At 38.8% G+C, this 17,983-nt stretch overlaps 1 protein-coding gene across 1 annotated transcript; it reads right to left on the bottom strand.

Annotated features, from left to right (window-relative positions):
- Positions 1–4,275: 4,275 nt before the first annotated feature.
- On the bottom strand, positions 4,276–14,674 carry LOC109214182 (U4/U6 small nuclear ribonucleoprotein Prp31 homolog). The gene is made up of 8 exons (XM_019378074.1): positions 14,523–14,674; positions 8,848–8,913; positions 7,590–7,721; positions 6,282–7,174; positions 6,070–6,140; positions 5,481–5,583; positions 5,253–5,328; positions 4,276–4,591 (listed from the first exon to the last, which is right to left on the bottom strand). The coding sequence occupies exons 1-8, from the start codon at positions 14,523–14,525 to the stop codon at positions 4,484–4,486; spliced, it is 1,452 nt and encodes a 483-aa protein (XP_019233619.1). The 5' UTR covers positions 14,526–14,674; the 3' UTR covers positions 4,276–4,483.
- Between the last annotated feature and the right edge of the window lie 3,309 nt (positions 14,675–17,983).

Here is a 17,983-nt window from a genome sequence, read left to right as displayed (position 1 = left end):
GAATTTCATTGATCCCATTCCGATGAAAATCCATAATCAGCCAGCTTACTGTGCCCATGTTGAAGAAGAAGCAGACGGAAAGCCTTGGTTTCATGATATCAAGGAATATTTGGCAAAAGAAGAGTACCCAGAGCTTGCAAATCCTACTCAGAAACGCACACTTCGGAGATTGTCCAACAACTTCTTTCACAGCGGAGGAATCCTGTATAGGAGGACTCCCGATTTAGGATTATTAAGATGTGTCGACGCAAAGGAAGCATCCAAGCTACTAGAGGAAATTCATGCTGGGACCTACAGTCCACATATGAACGGTATATTCTTAGCAAAGGCTACCATTCTTCCGAGGTTAAGCTCTACCTCCATCTGCATTCGGATTCTTTGCATAAGGCTACTTTTCTGCCTTTCGAGGCTAAGCTCTGCCTCCAATTTTCTTCGAAACTAAGTGATAATAGGTGAATTGAACTATGATTAAGCCCCAAAAGAACCACTTTCTTGTAGAGTTTTCATTGTAAAAGTGATAGCAAAATGCTCTTATTAGTGCTTTTCATGTTTTTCAGGTTACATACATTAGAAGAAGGCTATGGAGTGGTTTTGTATCATTTATGGAAGAAAAAGAAGCCAATCGCATCAAAGTCGCCGAGTGAACCATTTGAAATACACAAACGAGGCCTGGAGGTGAACTGGCGCGATCCCAGCGTGGGCGCGGTAGGACCGCGGTGAGCTGTCAGAGGAGATTCAAAGAGGCCGTTTGGCCGCGGTCCCAGCGTGGGCGCGGTAGGACCGCGGCAGGCGACGGGAACTTAAGGGACTGAAGTGCAAATTCTGAAATTCTTAGCCCAAAACCCTATTTAAATACTAGAACTCGCCCAAAGGAGGCGTGTAACATTATTAGAGAGTACTTTGGCAAGAAAAACAATTGTGAGAGATCACCTAAAACATCTTTATTTCTTTTCTTCTTTATTNAAAAATGAACTGAAAACTTCTACAAATCTCTTAGATAAAAAACGCAATAATGTCAAAAATCTCAATTATGCTACAATTGAATGGGAATTGGGATATTAAAATTCAATATACCCAGTTTGTAGATATTTTGTGGATAAATTGTAGATTATTTGTATTCTGATTGTAGATGCTTTGTTTTCTGTTTTCACAAATCAAAAACGACTAAAACTTCTACAAATCTTCTGCAAAAAAACGCAATTATGTCGAAAATCCCAATTATGCTACAATTGAATGGGAATTGGGATATTAAAATTCAATGTACCCAGTTAGTAGATATTTTGTAGATAAATTGTAGATTATAAATTCTATTGTAGATGCTTTGTTTTCTGTTTTCACAAATCAAAAACGACTAAAACTTCTACAAATCTTCTGCAAAAAAACGCGATTATGTCGAAAATCCCGATTATGCTACAATTGAATGGGAATTGGGATATTAAAATTCAATGTACCCAGTTTGTAGATATTTTGTAGATAAATTATAGATTATTTGTATTCTGATTGTAGATGCTTTGTTTTCTGTTTTCACAAATCAAGAACGACTAAAACTTCTACAAATCTTCTGCAAAAAACGCAATCGAAAATCCCAATAATGCTACAATTCTGTGATTCTTCTATATGCTCTTGTTACTCCTTACGAAACTGCTATGCTAAATATGAAATCCAAAAAAACATGATGAAGGGATAGATCTTCCTAAGCAAAATACTCCCATGAACTGTTATAAGAAAATTGACTTTTGCTAACAATTGAAGCATCAAAAGAAAAAGATAAAAAGATCTGTTCGAGCTCAGAACATATTGAGAATCAAACTCTAGGAGATAAACCTTAATGTGAAGGAACCCGAAATCATAACCATCAAATCGACCAGGCTTGTGCTCATCTTCCCCGGGCACAAAAACATTGGGACAAGATTGCAGAGGTGCCGACAGTGCCTTGGCTATGGAAGAAATAATGGGATTTTGATACAGAAATCATGGGTGTGGGAGGAAAACGTGGGTGAAGGTGTGGGAATTGGAGAGAGAAACGTGGGGGGAGTGGTATTAGAAGAAATATACGGTATCATTAAATTAGGAGTGTAATTAATACCCTTAAAAACCACTAATGGCATATGATAATAGGTGAATTGAACTATGATTAAGCCCCAAAAGAACCACTTTCTTGTAGAGTTTTTATTGTAAAAGTGATAGCAAAATGCTCTTATTAGTGCTTTTCATGTTTTTTCAAGTTACATACATTAGAAGAAGGCTATGGAGTGGTTTTGTATCATTTATGGAAGAAAAAGAAGCCAATCGCATCAAAGTCGCCGAGTGAACCATTTGAAATACACAAACGAGGCCTGGAGGTGAACTGCCGCGGTCCCAGCGTGGATGCGGTAGGACCGCGGTGAGCTGTCAGAGGAGATTCAGAGAGGCCATTTGGCCGCGGTCCCAGCGTGGGCGCGGTAGGACCGCGGCAGGCGACGGGAACTTAAGGGACTGAAGTGCAAATTCTGAAATTCTTAGCCCAAAACCCTATTTAAATACTAGAACTCGCCCAAAGGAGGCATGTAACATTATTAGAGAGTACTTTGGCAAGAAAAACAATTGTGAGAGATCACCAAAAACATCTTTATTTCTTTTCTTCTTTATTTTCTTGCAATTCATGATTATGAATCTTTTAGTATTTGATTTACCCATTGTCATGAGTAGCTAAAAACCTTAATCTAAGGTTTTGGTGGAACCCGTTGGGAATAACTTGGTTGTTTTATCAATATAATTAGATTTGATTGTTAATCTCTAATTGTTCATCTATGTTTTGATTGTGGAATAGTTGAAAGGGCCCTCAATTATCCGTTCCTATTTATTATGTATCTGCTTGAGAGAGAGTGCATATTTAGGTGATTGTATGAACAACATCACTCTCGGAGAATAGACGAGAGTCATAACCGAGGGTTTAGGAGTTGGATTAGAGATAACGAAACCCCGGGTGCAATCTAAGTGAACCGTATTGTGCAAGTAGCTAGCGTAGCTTGAGAAAGTACGTCTAGTAGATTATTATAATTAATTGAGAAAGAATTATGATAGATGGAGAGTTCATGATTGTTAGAGATAGCTAAATCATAGTTATAGGATAGAAAGTACCAACGGGGGAAACCATTGCCTTAGACTTTATTTCTACTGTATACACATCAAGTTTAGTTAATTTTCAGCTGTTAATTACTTTCAATCTTTAGTTGTTAGAAAATCAACCATTGTGAATCAAAAAGTTTGGGAAAACAGATTGTGTGAATTTAGTAAATCTGACAGTAGTGATTGATAGGTTAGTTCCCTGTGGTTCGACTCTAGGCAATAATACTCAGATTATATTTGCAACGCCCGCATAGTCTTTTGTGAGACTTAGTTGAGCGTGATCAGTATATAATTGGTAATTAGGTATACTAAATGTAATTATATCAAACCTTAAACATTGAGGGTAATATAGTTTCCTATATGCCGATATGGCATAGTAATGTAAAAATTCCTTATAATAAACCCACAACCAAACACTTCTACTGGATTGTGCTTTTATTTTCGGTTGCTAGATTTGGTTCTACGACTCAAATACACCCCATTTTATAGTGAAGAAAGAACCGAAGTGAATAGTGGGGACGACAAATTTCAATTATGAAACGAGGAAAAAAGCACAAGCCTTTCGTGTACGAGGTCCAATTAGATAAATTGCGTGTGCATATGATTGGTTTTGCACTTTCATCATCACCATTGTTAAAGTGGTGTTACACCATGCTTTTGGTCATAACTCAATAGTGTGGTCCTATCTCCAGTCGAATATCTATGTTCTACATTGGACTGGTGGTTGGTTCTACACTGGACTGGTACTATCACAACTCCTTTTTCTTCTCCTTTTTTCTTTTGATAATCGTGATTTCACGGGGTCCTGCTACCTCCCACGAGGCATTCGGCCATTCTATCTACCAAGTTTTGGACAGAAAGATAAAAAATCACCTCGTATTATTTTTGCCAAAATTAAACCTGAAACCTCATAATTCTCAACTCACTTCGTTATCCACTAGACCACACCCTTGAGAAGAAATCACAAAGTTAGAGCCATGAACAGCAGACATGAGGGAAATCCTCCGCTTAATTCTTTTGTCCAACTCCTACTAAATCGTCAGTTCACAGAAGCTGATTCAAAGGAAAGTACTGTACCCGACGGTTTTTCAATTTGTGAATGCTCTTCAATAGCTAACCAAAGACAATAGTTAAAATTAGTTAGACAAGCAATAACACAATTGGGAATGAAGGTTAGGAAAATTAGCAGTCTGTAGCTAATTCTGATATTGATAAAGCTAAAAAGATATGTTACATAGGATGTATGAAACAATTTGCAAGGTGTTTTCTATCAAAAGCAAACCAAGAAAGGACAAAAGGTTGTATTTTCAGTAGTAGAGGCTTAATGTACCGAAAGGGAAAAAGAAAACTGGACATAGACCCCACTAAGTCCGCTTCATGTTCTCTTAATCTTTGAAAACGTTCCAGTCTCAGAGAAATAGGTGCTTTGAGTTCCGCTGCCAAGCTGATTTGCAAGCGCCTGAGGATTTGATAGCTCAATCCCCTGACATAAAAGTTAGTATTAGGAAAACCAACACAAAACACAGAGAAGTGTAGAGAAACAGAATAAGAGGAAGGGGGGAAAAAAGATTCGACTGAATTAGACCAACACAATCTTAAGAAATAACCAAATCAGAAACTGACACTACGAGTTCAAAAGGGCAACCTCAAAAGTGCACGCGTTTACAAGCTTATCCCCATCCGCCCACATTTCAATATTACTTAGCAAAGATTCATGGGAACCATATTACATTATAATTCCGGCTGAGCCTTCCCCAACTGACTGGGAGCATTCTTAGAACATTCCTGGCATCTAGGGGGGTTAAATAGGCGTGTAGGGTCATATTTTTACGGTGGATCAAATGGATTGATACATTAAAATTGTAGTGACTGTGTTCCCATTGACAACAAATTTTTTCACTTAAACAATAATCCCTGATGTCACTTGTGAATGTCATAAGCAAGAGCCCAAAATCTATAAGTTAAGGTCAACACAATATTAATTTTGTATTGTGAAGTAAATAGGAGTTTTTTGCTAATCATTCCAGATGAGAGAAACCTCAGCCGTCCGACTCCACATGCAGTACTTTAGACAATCTCGTGTGTAATAGTTGCTTAACAAGAAGGCAAAACCGAAAAGTAATTAAACAGTAAAAAGAGCTTACTTGCACTGGGGTGAAGGCCAAACTTGAAGTCAACCCGGATGTGGCACCACTGCTTCCATAACTCTTCTCCTTGAATCTGGTAAATTGTCAAGCAATGAGAAATAGAGAGGCGTAAGACAGACAGGATAAGTTAATAACACGATTGCTGCAAGCCCCGTATACATGCAAAATTCACTGGTCATTAATGTGAGAACCTTTATGGGAAAAGAGAAAAGAAGAGAGACTTACTTCTTTGCTACTTTGGCAGCAAGCTTGCTTTGACCAACTGATACACGCAACTTGCCGCTTCCAGCCTGACCAAGCATGCCGTAGCCCTCCCCTAGTCCATCCCCTAATTCCAGGAAAGATCGAATATGAAGTAAAGAGCAACATCAGTCCTGATCTATACTAAAAAAAATAGATTGAAATTCTGAAAAACAAAATTAAAAAGCACCAACAGTTATCTCAGATTAGATTCGAGTCCTCTCATCCCATAAACTTTGTGAATACCACAAGAAGTTGTAACTAGTACTAACTAGCTAACATTATATACTTGGTCTTTAGAATGCCCAAAGGAAAAGGATTCCTGAGAATAGGTAACACAAGGACAAGAATTTTTGCTTCAACAAGTTCTGAAAATCAAACAGCCAGATTCACTACCAAGCGCAGAACAATTATTTCACTTGCAGGAGTTATGTACTCTAATTTGCATTAAGCAACTTAAGAAACGAAACCATTTATTCAGTACCAAACTTTTCCATTTCATCTTTTGCTCTCATTTAGGGACTTCTATTTAATTTGGAAGGTGAAGGGGTTGCATTGAGTTAGTTGTTATTACCCAAGGAGCTTTCTTCAGGTACTCCAAACTGCATCCTGTTTGCTAGCTTCCGCATGTCCGTGATAGCATATCTGATGAAATATCACGAAAACATGTCTGTCAAGCAAAAAACATGTGCCAGATATAACTCTGGAAACTTATTTAAAATAAATAGATAAATATATAAATCTGGAAACTTTAGTGCACATAAGATGAAGTGAAACATCCAGTACCTTTCCTTCATCTTTCTCAGCCGACGACCACCTCTCTTTTTCTTAGGCTCAGAATCAGGAACTGGAAGAGGCTTTGGCTGCTTTGCAGGAGGTGGCTCTTGCCATTTCTCTATCTTTTTCTGGATCTCTTCCCTAAGAGTTCTTCCAGTTTTTCCAGTCGGGTCTCCATTGATTGAATCCACGCGTGCCGCTAATGTAGATTTTGCTGCCAGCAGTCTAACGGCCCGCATCCTCAAGGAAGGAGGTGTACTCTGAAATGTTTCTGTTTGCTCAATATAACCCACATGAAATTGGGAAGTTGCTGTGGAGAACCCTGCTAAAGTCTTCTTTTTGGCACCAAGAAGCTGGACATTACAAGCAGGCATTTTTGCCAATGATGAGAGACCACCAGCAGTACCCATAAGTTTTGCAGCAACGGCACTCCCAACTACAGCAGAAAGATTGGGAGCAATATATCCCATTCGACTCTCAACAAAATCAAGAACCTTTTTCTTTGCTGAATCAAGAGCAAGGGCTCTATCACATGCTTCCACTGTCTTCTGTAAAACATCTTCTGGCAATGGCTTGCCACTGGTAGTTGATGCCGTAACAGAGACAACCATGATGATAGCTGAGGGTAGCAGTCCTTCCAAGTCAACAAGAGTCAAATCCATTTCGTTGCCAATCTTCTTAACAACCCGAGCATAATCAATTGGGTGATGAACAAGTGACTCTAACTCAGGGAATTTCAATCGATACTTGTCGCGTATGAAATTGTGGATTATAACAATTTCATTCTCAATGTCAACTGACAAGGCATTACAGTCTACTATCAACTGATACTCTGGATCATCTTCGAGAACAATACCTCTATTCGTGACATCAGACTCCTTCTCAAGTGCATCTTCAACTTTCTGCAGCGTTAATAGCAAATCACCATTTGCAGAATTACTCCCAACACCATAGGAAAAGGGGATATTTGGAGGTAAGACTAAGAGGAAAAAAAGAAAATAAAAAGCTCTAAATTTCTAATTAACACATGGGACATTTAACCTCTAATTTCAACTCAGAAGGAAAAAAAAGGGCGATCTCACTTGCTCATCCATGTTAACATAATATAAGCAGAAATGACACACGAGGAAAGAGAAAAGGTAAGCACACAAGATCCTTGAATTTAACCAAGAAGAAAAAGGCATCAACAGCTAGACAACAAAATACAATGTTAAAAAACTTATGGGCAATCCACATTGTTTTAATTGGGGCAACTTTTTATAATTATAACCAGGGAGATGATGTGAGCACATGAAAGATCATAAGGTATGTACCAACCTGCATTATGTCAATGTAGCGACGTGATTTTTGCAGCTTGGAAACATTATCTAGATCGTCATAATTTAGTGCTTCTATGTCTGCCAAGTCTCCGTCTTCCTCCATATGTTCAGCATCAAGATTCTCCTCATCCTAGTTAAATAAAGAGGAGAAAACTCAGTCAGAGTTAGAAGAAAATAAAAAAGGAATTTGATAACTGTATGGACAACATCTTCCACCCACAATTTTCTTCTACTGCTCCAAAAATCCCAACCCTAATCATAGAACAACATAAATATACGCAGTGTGCCCTATGGAAACACCAGTTAACACGATATAACATTGACTTACTTTTCTTTCACCCAGTACCCATAATAAGTTCTTTTTATCCATTTAACTTTTAATATTTTTTTTGTATATCATCCTAACATATATATCTAATGGTTCCACAATCCCACGTTTTAAGGGATTGTGATCTTTTACCTTTTCTCTCTCCACTCTTTTTTTTCCACCTCTCCCCCTCTTCTTAGAATTTCTTACCCAATTTGATTTACATCTCTCTGCAAAACTGATTTAGATCAGGCTTTTACCTTTTCTATCTCTCCCTTCTCTCCCATAAACATACAATTACCGACCTTGTATTCAATCGTTCATCTCCTTTTATATTTGATTTCTCCAATTGAATATTTGTTGGAATACTGTAGCTTTTTATTTAAATATTTTGATTTTGAATTGAATGCTATAGTTTTCATTTGAATACCATAGCTTTTGTTTGAATATTGTATATTTGAATTGAATAGTGTAGTTTCAATAGAATATTGTAATTTTGAATTGAATAGAATTGAATATGTAATTTTGAATTACTGTATTTTTGAATAGTATATTGTAGTTCTGAATTAAATACTATAGTTTCATAAAAAGTGGAGTGATGATAGAGATTGGTTACTGTCTTGTGTATTGAGGAATGAGAGAAATAAATCACAATATTGGCTAAAGATACTTTTACATAATAAAGGCTAACTTATAAGGATATAATCCCATATAATATGCTGCCATTAAAAACCCCAAGAGTTAACTTTGACTAGATTTGTTATACTGTGTAATTAGTTATAGAATTCTAGATGTAATATGTAATGTCCATAATTAGGGTATATAATGTAAAAAGGGTCTGCAGGTGGTATAGTTGTGTTTCTTTCCCTAGAAAAAATACGAAGGAAAACAAAAAATGAAGAAACGGAGATGGCTAATGAGTGGCAAAAAGTGAAAAAGATGTACTCACAATAACATCAGCTTCATTGTCGGACAACTCGTCCAGATCGGCCAGGAAAGAATCAGCAAGAGTTGCCTGCAACCACGTAAAAATTATTAAATGTCAACATTAATTACACAAGAAAATCCACCAGAAAATCAGAAAAGGCATGTCAAGGGCACAATCTGTACAACATACATACAGAGAACACAGGGAACAAAATGGAAAAGGAAACATTCTCCATCACCATATTTGGGAGTGGGCAACACATATTTAATCATGTGCATCTCCCCCGCTAACAAGTAGTTACAACATAATCAAATAAATAAAAGTATTCCACTTCAACAATTTTAGGTTTTTTATTTTTTGGGAATCTAAAAACTGTGTCTTTAGCTGAGATGACAACCAAATCAGCGTGACATCGGAGCAACCAAAGGCCTTCAGTTTAAGTTATTTGAATATGTCTTAACAAACTCTTTCCTGTGCGGGCATAATTCTTTTTTTCCTGAGTCAAACACATGAAAATATATTTATATTACAGGTGATGGTGTGACTTGAACAAGACCAAATATAAATAAACAACAGTGTCTAGTTGCTAATGGCTTAAGCTTTTAGATGAGGCGGTCACACAATTTAATATAGCACAATGTATCACATCGAAAAAATGGATACAACAATAATAATGTTGTTGTTGGTCAGGGAATAGGGAGAAACTGCAAATTCACATGGAGGTTGGTTTGTCGAAAGGAATAATAAAGGGGACATACTTCCTTTTTCTTTTGATAATGGTGGTGTCGGGGCCACTTTGTGCACACCTAGACTATTTCATTGGTACCTACTACCCGCCATGCCTAGGTGGATAGGAAGAAATCACCTACCCCTCCCAATTTATGTAGTGGTGTTTGACTGTGTACGGAGTTTAAGAATGACAAAAAGACTTTTGAGACTAGTGGTCTAAAATAAGCCATAGAAGTTTTATGGCTATAAATCATATCATGAGAAGTTTGAAGTTGAATTTTTATTAAATAGAGAAAAGTGACTTCTTTTTGGGACAGACTAAAAAGGAAAATGTGTCACATAAATTGGGACGGAAGGAGTAGTACTTTTTGTCTCTACTGAATTTGAACTCTAGTCTCCTATGGTTTTCACCCACTGATTGACCACTAAGCCCACACCCTTGGGTGCCCATGAAGAGGGCATACTCATTCTTATCGTATGTTTACTAAGTAGAGGGGGTCAGTGGATGGGGCGAGAGGCAAGAAGGGTAAGGGGAAAGAGGGAGCTCGTAGATTGAGGATCGGGTCATGGAACATAGGCACGCTGACAGGTAAGTCTATTGAGTTGGCAAAGATTCTCCAGAAGAGAAAGGTTAATATAGCGTGTGTCCAGGAAACTAGGTGGGCAGGGTTGAAGGCGAGGAATGCGGACGGGTATAAGCTGTGGTACTCTGGAGTCGTGAGGGGTAAGAATGGACTGGGTATCTTGGTGGATAGGGACCTTAGAGAGTCTGTGGTTGAGGTTAGGCGAGTGAATGATAGGCTAATGTTTATTAAGTTGGTAGTTGGTGAGTGCACCCTCACTGTAATTAGCGCTTACGCGCCGCAAGCGGGCTTGGATGAGGAGGTTAAGAGGCGCTTTTGGGAGGGTTTGGATGAGATTGTGCGTAGTATTCCTCCTACTGAAAGGTTATTTATTGGAGGGGATTTTAATGGCCATATTGGGTCGGCTGCCGGTAGTTATGGTGAGGTGCATGGTGGTTTTGGCCTTGGGGTTAGGAACGGAGGAGGTACTTTGCTGTTAGACTTCGCTAAAGCTTTCGAGCTGGTGATTGCGAACTCGACTTTTCCGAAGAGGGAGGAGCATCTGGTTACTTTCCAGAGTTCGGCAGTGAAGACTCGGATTGATTATCTTCTCCTCAGAAGGTGTGATAGAGGGTTGTTCAAGGATTGCAAGGTTATCCCGGGAGAGACCCTCGCGACTCAGCACAGGCTCTTAGTAATGGACATTGGCATTAGGATGGAGAGGAAGAAGAGGCATGTTCGTGGACGACCAAGGATTAGATGGGGAGCTTTAACCAAGGATAAAGCCCACGAGTTGGAGGGAAGGTTATCCGCTATGGGAGCTTGGAAGAGTAGTAGAGACGCGAGCACTATGTGGTCAACGACGGCGAACTGTGTGAGGAAGGCGGCGAGAGAGGTGCTAGGTATATCAAAGGGTTTTTCTGGCAGGCACCAAGGCGACTGGTGGTGGACTGATGTAGTCCAAGGTAAAGTGGAGGTGAAGAAGGTAGCGTACGCGAAGTTGGCAGGGAGCACAAGTGAGGAGGAGAGGAGAGCGAATAGGGAGAGGTACAAAGAGGCTAGGAAGGAGGCAAAGTTGGCGGTCACGGAGGCTAAGAATGCAGCGTTTAGTCGTCTATACGAGGAATTGGGGGAGAAAGGCGGGGACAGGAAGCTGTTTCGGCTAGCTAAAGTGCGGGAGAGGAAGGTCCGGGATCTGGACCAAGTAAGGTGCATCAAAGACGAGGATGGTAGAGTATTGATGGGGAAGTCCCAGATTAAGCAGAGATGGCAGACATACTTCTATGGTCTTCTAAATGAGGAGGGAGACCGGGATATAGCGCTAGGGGACTTGGGGCATTCGGAGAGTCTTCGAGATTTTAGGTATTGCAGGCGCATTAAGGTGGAGGAGGTCGTGGGGGCTTTGCGTAAGATGAGTAGGGGTAGAGCGACCGGGCCAGATGAAATACCGGCTGAGTTTTGGAAGTGTGTGGGTCGAGCAGGATTGGAGTGGCTGACCGGGTTGTTTAATGTAATTTTTAGGACGAAGAGGATGCCGGATGAGTGGAGGTCGAGTACAGTGGTACCGTTGTACAAGAACAAAGGTGATATCCAGTGTTGTAACAATTATAGGGGTATCAAGTTACTTAGCCATACCATGAAAGTCTGGGAGAGGGTGGTGGAGGTGAGGGTGAGGAAGACGACGTCTATTTCCGACAATCAGTTTGGGTTCATGCCAGGTCGCTCCACTACGGAAGCTATCCACCTTATAAGGAGGTTGGTGGAACAGTACAGGGATAAGAAGAAGGATCTGCACATGGTGTTTATTGACTTGGAGAAAGCGTACGACAAGGTTCCTAGGGAGGTGCTCTGGAGATGTCTTGAGGCTAAGGGCGTGCCGGTAGCCTACATAAGAGCGATCAAGGACATGTATGATGGAGCTAAGACTAAGGTTAGGACTGTGGGAGGCGACTCAGACCATTTCCCGGTTGTTATGGGATTACACCAAGGCTCTGCGCTTAGCCCGTTCTTATTTGCCTTGGTGATGGATGCATTGACACACCATATTCAAGGGGATGTGCCATGGTATATACTATTTGCTGATGACATAGTTCTAATTGATGAGACAAGGGCCGGTGTTAACGCGAGATTGGAGGTTTGGCCGATTAATGACCCTCGAGTCTAAGGGTTTCAAATTGAGCAGGTCTAAGACAGAGTACCTGGAGTGCAAGTTTAGCGCTGAGCCGAGGGAAGTAGGCAGGGACGTGAGGCTTGGATCACAGGTCATCCCGAAGAGAGATAGCTTCAAGTACCTTGGGTCGATGATTCAGGGGGACGGAGAGATCGATGAGGACGTCACTCACCGTATAGGGGCGGGCTGGATGAAATGGAGGCTTGCATCTGGGGTTTTGTGTGACAAGAAAGTGCCACTGACACTCAAAGGTAAGTTTTATAGAGCTGTGGTTAGACCGGCCATGTTGTATGGGGCAGAGTGTTGGCTGGTTAAGAACTCACATATCCAGAGGATGAAGGTAGCGGAGATGAGGATGCTGAGGTGGATGTGCGGGCACACTAGGATAGACAAGATTAGGAATGAAGATATTCGGAAGAAGGTGGGTGTGGCCCCTGTGGATGACAAGATGCGGGAAGCAAGGCTCAGATGGTTCGGACACGTGCAGAGGAGAAGCCTTGATGCGTCGGTAAGGAGGTGTGAGCGGTTGGCCGTGGTGGGTACGAGAAGAGGTAGAGGGAGGCCTAAGAAGTATTGGGGAGAGGTGATCAGGCAGGACATGGTACGAATGCGGATTTCCGAGGACATGACCCTTGATAGGAAGGTCTGGAAGTCAAGCATTAGGGTTGTAGGTTAGGGGGTAGTAGAACTTTTCTTACTTCTTTCCGGGGGTGAGGCGGGGTTGGATTAGGGTTGGCCTTAGATGGCTTGCAGTTTATGTTGAATACACACTATACTTGCTGTTTATCTGAGCCCCGGGCCTGGTTACTGTTATTGCATGTCATCCATCTTTTGATTGTTATGCTTCTGTTACTATTACGATTTCTACTGGAGTTACTAATGAATTATCTTTTCTTGTTTTTCTTATTTCCATCTTTCTGAGCCGAGGGTCTATCGAAAACAGCCTCTCTGCCCTATCGGGGTAGGGGTAAGGTCTGCGTACACATTACCCTCCCCAGACCCCACTTGGTGGGATTTTACTGGGTAGTTGTTTTTGTTGTTGTTGTTGTGGGTAACAGGATGAGAATTAGCTTTTGGACGGATAAGTGGCATGATGACATGACCCATGCAGAAGCATCCTGCAAGTGTTACAAACTTGTGACTAACAAGAACACAAATGAGTGTGTCACCATTTTAGGAGCATAAGTAATGAAATGAAAAGTAATATTTAGGAGGACTATCCAGGACAGAAGCGGGAAGAGATTGAGGTATTTTTGCTACATCATGTAACATATTGATGATGGAGAGGATAGAATGACATGGAGAAAGAAGGGAGAGAAATTTTTCATGATTAAGCCAAATAATAGGAAACACTTGATATCGATATTACGGATGCTAACTAAACTCAAGTGCATTAGCTAAAAATCATTATTGAAGTGCCTAAACAAACTTCAGACTCATGTACTGTGCACGACATAAAGGACTCATTCTCCAAGTCCGGGCTCTGAGAAGACTGCTGAAGAAAGTTTCTTTACTTTGCTTTGCATGTTACCAAACCACTACAGTTTCTTAAAAGAGCCTTAGCTTGCCCTCCAAGTAGAAGCATTGATGTATTTGGGTGTCCGAGATGCAATTCAGTCCAAAAACAAAGGGAACATACAAAGAAGGAGACATCTTCTCAAGCAAATCCTAAACCAAGTACTAGCAAGCTGCCAAAATCCCAGATTGGTAAACCTAAGGTATAAGGAGCCAAATTTATTTTAAATAACAATACAAAATCATGAGCATCTAATTACTAGAATAAGCAACTGACAATTTTTCAGAACTAAACAATATCAGTACCTATCCAAAAAGAAACGTAAAATGCGCGCAGCACGTATACAAGGAGCATACATATATGCTCAGGCTGAACTTCATGAAATTCCAAACAAGTCTCCTTTAACCAAAACATAAAAAACGCAAAAAAATCAAAAAAACAAAACAAAAACCAATACAACAAAAAACAAAATAAACTCCAAACATGTTTTTGTTCTTCACAATTAAACGAGGGAAAATTTTCTGACCACCAAAAACCGGTCTTTGCAAAGCACTATAAAGAACTATAATTTATTTCAATAAATTAAAATGATCAGGGGGCATAACCCACTACACACGAATACCCAATAATTCAGAGTATTGCTCCGTTAAGAAACCCTAATAAAAACTATAATCAATAGAAATCTCTAAAACATGAATTTAGGAAATTGGATAAATACCATTGTCCTTCCGTGCGAAAAATCCGACAGCACACTTGATGATTTCGCCGCAAAACACTAAAATTGTGTAATGATAATCTTCTCAAGAGAACTTGGACCTATAGAGTTGCAGAAGAGAAAATTGAACAAAAAGTGGAAATACTTTTATTGACAGGAGAGAACTAGGGAATCGGGTTCTGAAAGAAGTCCAGAACCGACTCTAAATTCATGGGCCGGTAAAACTAGTGGCCCACTACCAGAAGCCCACGTTCATATCGACCCGGCCCATTTGTCTGCCAAAAAAAAAATGATGCCGTTTGCACGACTTCTTGCACAAAAAAAAAAAAAAAAAAAAAAAGAAAACCGTCCCGCGAAACACTTTTCGAGCTGTTTGGAGAATAATAATTCTTCAAAGTTAAAGAATGAGCTTGATTTTTAAAGCAAAGATGTGAATAATTTTCACTGAAAAAAAAATTAAAACTTTGAAACGAACAATGTTTATGGAAAAAAAATAAAAGAATTAGTTTGGCAAGAAATGGTATCGAACAAAATTTCAACGCAATATCATCTATAAATGCAAAGTACAATCTCTAATAATTCATCAATAACTTTTGTGAAATACGTTTTCTTTATAGCGCTTTTCGAAAAAGTGTTTTTGAACTTTGTAGATAAGTTCTTTAATAAGTAAGTGTTTTGATGCTCTGTTATTTTATTACTCCTATATATTCTGTTTTCTTATTTGTTTAAGTAGAATATATATAGTATAGATAGTAGATTTTGCACTTTAATTTGATAGCCGCGGACATTATTTTTTCTGAAATATTGCTCAACAAGTTTAATTTCATATCTGAACTTTTAGGAAGTGAGTTTTAAAGAATAAAATATAAGGCATTCAGGCATAATACTTTAAAGAGGAACTTGGTGCATTTATTTTCATGCCTTGACTAAATATAAGGTATTACACTTTGAGACGGACGTAAATTGATACCTCTTGGTCTTACACGTCCTCCTTAATTAAACCTCATTGATTGATGTTAATCATTTAGGCATATAAAATTATAAATATACTATATCTCAATCACATTAAGTACTTATTGTTTAACCAAAAATAGATTTTTAGTCAAAGCTAGAATTTAGAAGAATACGGGTTACTGATAATCAGAAAGGTATGTAAAGAAAGAAATTTGTGAATAATATGATCAGAAAGCAAGTAAATCAAAGTATATTCCAATAGTGTTTTCTTGTGTCTACAATTGTTTGTTCCTTCCCCTTTTATAGCTATTTTGGGGATACGAGCCTTACCTTTGTTATAATAAGGCTATTATGAGCAATTAATGACTTTAAATATTACGTTATGCAATCATATACATTAAGTACCTATTCTCTAACGTTTTCAGTATTTAATACTCATTAAATGCTGTATTTGAGCTCTTTTTTGCTGTCAGATTCATTCCTTTGATTCTTCACGATCTTTGACCTTTAAATGTCTTGAATAGGTACGAGCGTTGAATTACTTGTATGACTGCTCGCGCCTCCTCCATTTAACTTGTTCGTATCTGTTGTTGCTCGTGTCTGTTGTTGCTTGTATCTGTTAACCAACCTTAATTCTTTGACTGTTTGACCAGTCTACGTATCATGACACGTCACCATATACATATAAATACAATTTTCCCCAATACAAGTTCTAGCTTAGAGGTCTTTGCAAGACAACCCTTTGGATCCAGTGCTTCAGCAAGATGAAAAACTGAAGTATCAGAAGTACATGCAATCATCTTATCTAGTTGAGTTGTTCATGCTACAAATAAGCAAGGCAACATAGATCAGACTAGATGATGGCAATACAAAATATTTTTTTCTGGGTTATAAAATTAGGAAGATGCAACAAGCTATTACTCAGCTACACGATACGAATAATAGGGTGTAAACAGAATCTAACGCTATAGATGGAATACTGGTGGAGTAATATAAAGAACTATTAGGGAGGAAGGATATAGTAAGAACAAAAGCTCATGCAGGATTGTTGAAGAATGGTCCAACACTAAGCATAAAGCAACAAATTGAGTTAGTGGAGCCTTTCATTTAGAGGGATGTTAAGGAAGCTATGTTTGGAATAGATAGTAATAAGAGTCCTGGTCTAGATGGATATGAAAGTGGATTTTATAAAGCTGCATGGGAAATAATAGGCAAAGACATAACTGAAGCAGTGTTGGAGTTTTTTAACAACGGGAAATTGTTGAATCAAGTGAATGCTACCATGTATTCCTTGATTCAAAAAGTCAAAGTTCCAGAAAATTCTAGCTAGTATAGACCCATCTAATGTATTTTACAAATGTATCTCTAAGATGCTCTGTACTAGATTAAAGAAGGAAATCACTCATTTAGTAACTGATAACGAAGAAACATTTGTTGCAGGGAGGTCATTGGTTCACAATGTACTTATTTGCCATGATTTGTTAAGTCACTATAATAGGAAGACCTCTTCGATGTATGATGAAACTTGATTTGAGAAAGGCATATGACATGGTTAGTTGAGACTTTATTGAAGAGACAATGGAAGGGTATGGATTCCTAGTAAGTTTTACTCAAAGAGTTATGACATGCATCACTTCCACTAGATTTTCTGTGAAGGTAAATGGGATAGGATATGGGTACTTTGCTGGGAAAAAGGGTCTAAGGTAAGGAGATATAATTTTTCCATTATTGTTTGCCTTGTTATGAAGTACCTATTAAGAGTATTAAGAAGAATGTGTGAGCTTTCAGATTTCAAATTGCATCCTATGTGTATATCGAAACTTACACATCTTACATTTGCAGATGATTTAATGATCTTTTGTAAAGGTAATATTGCTTCAGAAACCAAAGTAATGGAGGCTTTAAATCATTTTAGTAAGGTGACTGGTTTGGTGGCATATTTTGACAAATCAAACATCTTCCTAGCAGGAGGGGATGAATCTGTAGAGGAGGAACTCTTAGGCATGACATGTTTTACTGGAGGTACCTTTCCTATTAGATACTTGAGACTACCATTATCCTCAAAGAAGTGGAGCAAGGTGGAATGTCATCAGATAGTGGATAAACTAGCTAGCAGAATCACTAAGAGTTATGCAAGACAATTATCCTATGCCGAAAGGTTACGAATAATTAATGACGTCCTATTTTTAATCTACAATTTCAGGGGAGCTATTTTCATTTTGCCACAGAGCATCTTGAAAAAGGTGGATAAAAAATGTAGAGTGTATCTTTGGGGTGGGTTTGAGAAAAATAAAAAAATTGTTTTGACCGCTTGGAAAAAGGTGTCTGCTCCAAAGAAATTTGGAGGTTTAAACATCAAAGATAGTAAAACCTGAAATGTAGCCTTAGTGGGGAAATTAATCTGGCAACCTGCTACTAAGAAGGACTTACTATGGGTTAAATGGATACATGGGCTTTATATGAAAACTAATACTGACATATGGACTCAAATACCACCAGTGGACTGCAGT

This window comes from Nicotiana attenuata, unplaced genomic scaffold (genome assembly GCF_001879085.1).
Source record: "Nicotiana attenuata strain UT unplaced genomic scaffold, NIATTr2, whole genome shotgun sequence".
NCBI lineage: Eukaryota > Viridiplantae > Streptophyta > Magnoliopsida > Solanales > Solanaceae > Nicotiana > Nicotiana attenuata.
The sequence above is the reverse complement of the archived record's forward strand: the minus strand, read 5'-3'. Positions and strand labels throughout refer to the sequence as shown.

Excerpts from the sequence above, each read along its gene's own strand:
- LOC109214182 (XM_019378074.1), bottom strand. Across the intron at positions 7,722-8,847 it reads ACAATGAAGCTGATGTTATT|GATGAGGAGAATCTTGATGC; the intron begins GTGAGTACATCT and ends TTATTTAACTAG. Across the intron at positions 4,592-5,252 it reads TGGCCTTCACCCCAGTGCAA|GGGATTGAGCTATCAAATCC; the intron begins GTAAGCTCTTTT and ends CTTTTATGTCAG.